Raw genomic sequence first — 7,054 nt, 5'->3', positions numbered from 1 at the left:
TGTGCTCCGCAACGGGATAGACCACAACAGTGAGAGGCCCGCGTACCACAAAACAAAAAAAAAAAACAAAAAAAAAACAAAAAAAAAAAACCTTGAGTTTACGACGTCATTTTGGAAAAACGTACTAACAGTCTCTGCTTTTCTGATCAAGAGCATGTTGACAAGTATTAGTCCTCCTGATGGTTGAACCGCACTTGGCACCAGCTAGGCCATGTCCGCCTCTGGAGGAGGAAGGCCAGGTGAGTGCCGGGTGCCCCCGAATACCCCCCAGATGACTAAGAAGCCTGTGCTGTCAAGGATGGCCAGCATTTGGATGCATGTGTTGCATGGTTTTGTTGAGAATGAGAAAGTCTCTCATTTCCTACTTTGCCTTTTGGTATCAAGTGAAAGTGAATTCTACAGATTCAGTAATCATCTTCAGATGCCTCCTGTGCACAGAGCACTGTGTGAGGAGGGCCTGGTATTTGTGAAGATGAATTGCTTGCGGATCTTTGGATTCTTTCCCCGCCATCAAGGTGTTCCTTGTTCAGTGTAGGAGACCCCTGTGGGTGTAAATAGCAAAATATGAAGCAAGGTAGGCCAGAAGTAGAGTGTGAACAGCTGAAGACGTGGGTAGGAGCAAATCTTTCATCGTGTAGCCGAGAGGAATCTACGAGGCCTGGGTGTTTGGGAGCGAACAGGACTTCAACAGGTGACGGGGGAGGCTGTGTGTGAGAGGGAGAAGAAGGGGGCAAAGGCTGGGAGGCAGGAAAGAGCTGCGTTGTGTCTGGGGTGTTGCACCTGCTCTGGTTTGGCCAGAAAATGGTATGTATCCAAGAGGGACATGGAAGGCAGTACGGCTGGAAAGATGGTCTGACCTTGGCCATGCTGATGTGCTTTGAAGGGCCGTAGACAAGGTAAACACTAACCTATATTGAATTTTAGGGCAGCCAGAAAATGGTTAAGAACGTGAGCTTCAGAATCAAGCCCTAGGTTGTAATTTTGGCTCTCGTACTTAAAAGCGGTGAGACCTTGTATAGATTTCTTCATACACCTGAACTCTAATCCCTTCCTCTGTAATGTGAGATTAATTACAGCACCTTGTGAGGATTAAATGAGATGCTATAAATTATCTAATCAGGTACCTGATGAAAGGACTCTGTTAGGTGGTATTACTTTATAATTTTATGGATTTGTTTGAACATTTTACCTCTTTCTCAGATGGCGTGTATTTTCTTCAGTACCATTGATGACCTGTTTGTCCCAGAGTGTGAATCACTAAGAATATCGAAAGAACAGATTGTTCAGAATGTTATGTGTGCCTGTTAAGTGTTACAGATGTTAACACTTATTAATGTAGCTCATTAATAGGTCAGTTTGGACTGCTATCACAAATATACCATAGAATGGGAGGCTCAAACAACAAACAGTTATTTCTCCTAGTTCTGGAGGCTGGGGAGTCCAAGGTCAAGGTGCTGGTAGGCAAATTGGATTTCTGGTGAGGGCCCGCTTCCTGGTTTATAGACAGCAGTCTTCTTGCTCTGCCCTCACGCTGTGGAGAGAGCTCTCTGGCGGGGGGTCTCTTTTGTAAGGACACGTACCACCCTTGAGACCTAATGACCTTTCAAAGGTCCCGCCTCCAAATACCATCACACTGGGCATTAGGCTTCACATATGAATTTTGCAGAGGACACAAACATTCTGTCCCTAGCACTCATTAATATTTACTGCCAAGGTAGGTTCGGTTGGAGAATCCAAGACTCAATCCCTATCTTCAAGAGGCTCATGATCTAGTTGGAGAGAAAAAAAAGGTAGCATATCTTTTTTTATAGACAAAGCCACAATTTTGTCTTAGGCTCAGATGTGTGACCATTTTAAAAAGAAGGGCGAAGCCCTGAACACACTGGACACACTGTTTTCTTCGTTCACAACATTCTTTGTGGAAATGTGACTCTTTAAAATAACAGTATAAAATAGTAGATAAATGGGTACTATTATAGAGCAGAAGTAATTTAGGGTTTCAGCCAGGAGAAATATTAATGTGAATTAGGGGGATTGGGAATGACTTGAGGGAAGAAATAGCATATGTAAGATCTAATTAGGGGGGCAAGAAGGGAGATTGTTTTCAGAAGGAAACAGCATGAGCGAAAGCCTGGAAAGTGACTACAGGCTGGGGAGAGCAGTGTGGAAACGGTCGTGGCTTCAGTCCAGGCTTATATGGGGGTTGGGTGAGGGGGCCAGTGCCAAGGTGCAGAGGGAGTGGGAGGCTGGAGTGGAGGCTTCCTCCTCTGCAGGGGTCCCTGGAGGGGTTGAGCGGGGGACGAGGAGCTGAGAGTGGTCTTTGAGGAAGGTGTTTTGACAGGGGTGCTCGAAGTGGGGCTGGGTGGGAGATAGAAAGCTTGACATCAAGGAGACAGACCGTTTAGCTAATGCAGCTGACCCACGGGTGAGAACGCCTGAAATAGGGTGGTGACAAGAGGAAGAGGAGGAGAGGAACTTATTTAAAGATTCAAAGGACTTTGAGATTCATATTTATGGGAGGGCAGATATCTAAGATGATGAGATTGCAAGCCTAAAGGATAGAAGGATGATGAGGCTGGTGCAGAAATGGAGAGGTAAGGAAAGCTTCCTGTGCAGGAAAGAAGGTAAGTCTGTTTGAACTGGCTAAGATAGATAAGCAGTTTGGCAACAGTTTTAAGATGACTTATAAGTCTAACATTTTAATACGGATGCCCTTCATTTTTATCTCTGTTTTGCATTGTAGCCCTGGTTCATATACCCACATATTTACGTATCTGCAATCATAAGTGTACATGCCATTTTGCATTTTAGAATCAGTGTCATTAAAATCTATTTTTATGTAGTCTTTCAAATATTATAGGCTGAGCGTTTTCCCCTTAGTCTGATATATCCCCAGAGCTTTCTGAAAGCAGATACCATATTGGTGTTGTTCATTTCAGTGTGTCTTGAAACTAGGAACTGATTTAAAAAGTGTTTGTTCAGTGAAAACATATTGACCACATAGATTATTCTCATGCTTTTCTTTGTAGAAGTTTCTGTAACAAGCATATGTTTGGAGTTGGGTGACATGTGTTGGAGTTGAGTGAAAAGTCAGTGCTTTCTGCTTATAGAACCTAAGTCCAAGGTTAAATTAAAGACTTGGTTAAGGAGTGTTTGATGATTCCAGGTTTGTGTATGCGTCTTATAAGCTGTTTCCTCATCTCTTCATAACTGGCAGGAAAAATCACGTGAAAAGCTACTTTTGTGTTTTACCATTAATGGAGGAATGAAGGCAGTTCCATCAGACAACTTTATTGATTATTAATGTCCTAGCAAGGCCTCCTTTTGGAGAACATCGCCTGAGTGTGTATTCAGCCTGGAGGTAACTTCTCTATGAATGGAGACTTCAGAGAGCTGTCTCTCAGTCAGACGGCATTTGGCCATGAGACGTATCGACGCACAGTTACTTAAACAAGTTAGGGGTTTATTCTCCTCAATAACAAGATGTCCTGAGATGGACAGGCTGGGGCTGTTATCATGGCTCAGTGATGTCACTGGACACCTGAAATCCTCCTGTCTTCTCCCGTCGCCACGTGGCTTTCATCCTCATGGCTGCTGTGCCTTCATCCAGCTGCATCCTTGTTCCATGGAGGAAAATTGAGGAAGGACAAGGACAGAAGACTGAAAGGGCTTTTCCATGGAGTCTGCCCCTTTAAAAAACCTTCCTGGAATCCCCTCCCGGCAAGTTCTGCTCATATCTCACAGACTAGAACTATATCAGATGGCTGTCCCTAACTGCTAGGGAGAAGGTTAGCGTTTTGAGCTGGGTGCATTGCTTTCTCCAATAAATGTGGTCCAGTTAGTGGGGAAAAGAGAGAGGAAGGGTGTTGGCAGCCAGCAGTCTGCCGCAGTCTCCAGGTGACCTCCGGCAGTGCCCCTGACAGCCTGCGCTCTGAGGTGGTGAGCGCGGGCATCGATATTCTTACTACACAAGTGAAGAAATCAAGAGATGTGAATTTGTGAGGTGTCCATGAGTAGCTGTGACAGATGAATTCACCTCTGTCATCTGGGTTTTAGTTGAAAAGCAAAAGAACATATCTTGTGTTCTAAAAGCCAACCAAATGTAGCATTGAATCTTAGAATGCTGCAAAGTTTGTGTTCAGATAAAGAGTTAATGTTAAATAGCTTTATTATAGGCAGATTCTTAATCAGTCAACATAATTAAGGGCTAAGAAACACTCAGGATAGATAAGTTTGGTTAGGGCAATACTTAATAATAATTAAATAGCACTTAAGAACTTGGATTCATAACTCACCTGACTTGAATATGCTCAAAACAGCCACAATTCTAGGTTGTACTTGGCACTAAAAATAGAAGCTTTTCTTCTTCCTCACACAGAGGTGACCTCAGTCACATGTACATCTGCCTGGTGTTCTGCTCCAGTGGCTGTCCACTCTCTCTGTGCATTAGAATGACCTGGGGAGCTCAGACACTGTTGACACCAGAGTCCCACTGCAGATGTTTTGAATCTGTTGGCCTGGAATGCTCTTCTAAGTGAGGAGTAATGCAGGAAATCACGAAGATGGTGGCAGTAGGACTGGAGGGGAGAGGACAGCTTTGAGAAGTGTGTAGGACAGTACCATCCAGTGGAACTTGCTGCAGTGATGGAAGTGTTCTCTTTGCACTGTCCACTGTGGTCCTTGAGGTCCATGAGGTGGCTGAGCACTTGAAATGCGGCTGGTGCAACTGAGGAACTAAAATTGTGGTTTAACTTAAGTAGCCCACGTGGCTCATGGCCTCTTCATTGGACAGTGTAGGCCTAGGAGGTAGCATCAATAGGCTCTGGTTACTGGTAGCGGGGAGGAGAGCAGAGGTGGGGGGTGGAGGAGAGGGAGGAGCTGATCATAACCTCAAGGTTTCCCTCTTCAGAGGGGGGCCAGGTGGGAATGCGTCTGTACAGGGAATGGAGTGGGGGAAGCACGTTCACAACTCTTACATTCCGGTCTCAGAAATGAATAGCACATGGCCCAGCGCCCGGACCAACGACTTCATCCATGTTGGGCGGTTTTAATGATACTTGGGCAGGATTCACAGTATTATAGTTGATTAGTAGAAATACAGTCTAAACGCATCTCTGAAAATAGTACTTTTTTCCTATTCAATCTTTTCTTGTTTTCTCTTTTTAAAACTCAGGTATCAAATTGTAGTGGAAATAATCCAAGCAACTACAATTAGCAGCTTCCCCCAGCTGAAGAGGCACAAGGGTAAGAACCAGTTTGTTTTCTTCACGTACACATACTAAAGGTCCTAGGTCTGTCTCCAGCCTTCCCTCTCCTGTCAGAGCTTTGACAAGTATGAGCATACATTTAAATGTTTCAGATTTGTTTAAATAATGGTGTAACAACATAAGAGAAAGTAAGTGTAATTTCATCCTAATAAAAATCTTTGTTTGTAGTTCTGTGTTCCCTTATAAACTTTATTCATCTGTAGTCATAATTTTTAGAATATTAAAGTCAGTGGGTACATATTGCTTCTGTTCTGTTTTTAAACTAAACATGGTTTCATAATTTTTTCTCATATTAAAATTTAATCTTAATATTCATTGATATTTCTATATTGGAACATAATCTTGATAGTGATTTGAATGACTTGTGAGTTGATGTTTCATAATTTACTTAACCTTTTCCTTTATATTTTTATTTATTATTATTTTAAAAAATATTTATTTATTTGTTTATTTGGCTGCATTGGGTCTTAGTCGCGGCATGTGGGGTCTTTCGTTGCGGCACGCGGGCTTCTTTCTGCTTGTGGTGCGTGGGCTCCAGAGCACGTGGGCTTAGTTGTCCCTCGGCATGTGGGATCTTAGTTCCCCAACCAGGGATTGAACCCGTGTCCCCAGCATTGGAAGGCAGATTCTTAACCACTGGACCGCCAGGAAAGTCCCTCCTTTAGTTAAACGTTTGTCTTGTGAACGTCTTTCCTCCTCTACTCTTGTAGATTTAAAAATATACATATACATGTTCTATAATTTTTTCCTGTTTATTTCTCTTCAAATAAAGAATTGGTTATCCAGGCTTTGATACTGAGGAATAATCAAGGTCTGAAGTTGGCTCCCACCTCCCTACAGTTTGCCCGGTGCTTCATTTATGCAGTTGCAGGACGTGTTACTCTGTGGAGGGCAGAGAAGGTCAGGATTCCCAGCTGACAGGCACCGACACTACTACCTTGTAGGCGAGACTTCCCACGGAAATCTCCAGGCCCCCTCAAGTTCCTGTCTGGGAGTGGAGGGTCCCGAAAGGACAAGAAGACTTGGGCCAGAGACTCTAACCTGTGCCCAGGTTTCTAATCAGCACACAGAGGCAGAGGGGTGCTTGGGGACTTTTACTTGTCTTTCTGAGTCTCTGACAGAAGGTAGGAGCCATGTTTTTTTTTTTTTTTTTTTTTTTTTTTAAAAAAAAAAAAAAAAAGGAGGGTATAGACTCTGAAGAGGCACTTACTCTTAATCTCAGCCCAGTGAGGAAGATTGCGCAAATGCATTCATTAAAAAATGTTTATTGAACGCTGACTAGGTGATTATGATTCAGCAGTGGACATGGCGAAATCTCTGCGTTCACTGAGTCCCTGAACTAGGCTGGGAGGCAGTCGGACAATCAACAAATAAAATGCACAACATTTCAGACGGTGAGACGTGCCTTGGGGAAAAAACGAGTTCTCCCTTCTTGTTGAATTGTGGCGGGGTGGGTGGGGGGTGATAAGGAATGCTGGCTCAGCCGGAAGGGGAGGACTTTGCACTTGGATAGGGTGACCTGGGGAGACCTCGCCCAGGTGGGGACCTGTGAGCAAAGCCCTAGGGGCCCGAGGGGGTCTGGGGAAGGACAGGTGCAAAAGTCTGAGGCAGAAGCATGCAGACTTGCTTGAGGGGTGGGGGGCGGGGAGAGAAAGCCAGAGTTCAAAGGTGGCAGGAGACCCTGTCCTGAAGGGCCTTACTTACGCTATAGGGGCTTCAGCTTTTACTCTGAATGAGGAAGTCTTTGGAGGCTTTTGAGCAAAGGAGACGTGATCTGATTAATTCCT

General features: G+C 44.2%; 1 protein-coding gene across 9 annotated transcripts in view; it reads left to right on the top strand.

Moving 5' to 3' along the window:
• The window catches only part of SNX25 (sorting nexin 25), a 111,621-nt gene that overhangs the window by 56,115 nt on the left and 48,452 nt on the right, over positions 1 to 7,054 (top strand). For all 9 annotated transcript variants that reach the window (XR_008616049.1, XR_008616051.1, XR_008616050.1 and 6 more), the window contains exon 6: positions 5,174 to 5,244. Coding sequence is in view for 6 of the 9 variants with exons in the window: in XM_055080800.1 (XP_054936775.1) it covers positions 5,174 to 5,244 (71 nt within the window). In the remaining 3 variants the exon portion in view is untranslated. The remainder of the gene's footprint in view (positions 1 to 5,173; positions 5,245 to 7,054) is intronic.

Source organism: Physeter macrocephalus, chromosome 20, assembly GCF_002837175.3.
Source record: "Physeter macrocephalus isolate SW-GA chromosome 20, ASM283717v5, whole genome shotgun sequence".
Lineage (NCBI taxonomy): Eukaryota > Metazoa > Chordata > Mammalia > Artiodactyla > Physeteridae > Physeter > Physeter macrocephalus.
Note: the sequence above shows the minus strand (reverse complement) of the source record. Positions and strands in the feature narration are given on the sequence as shown.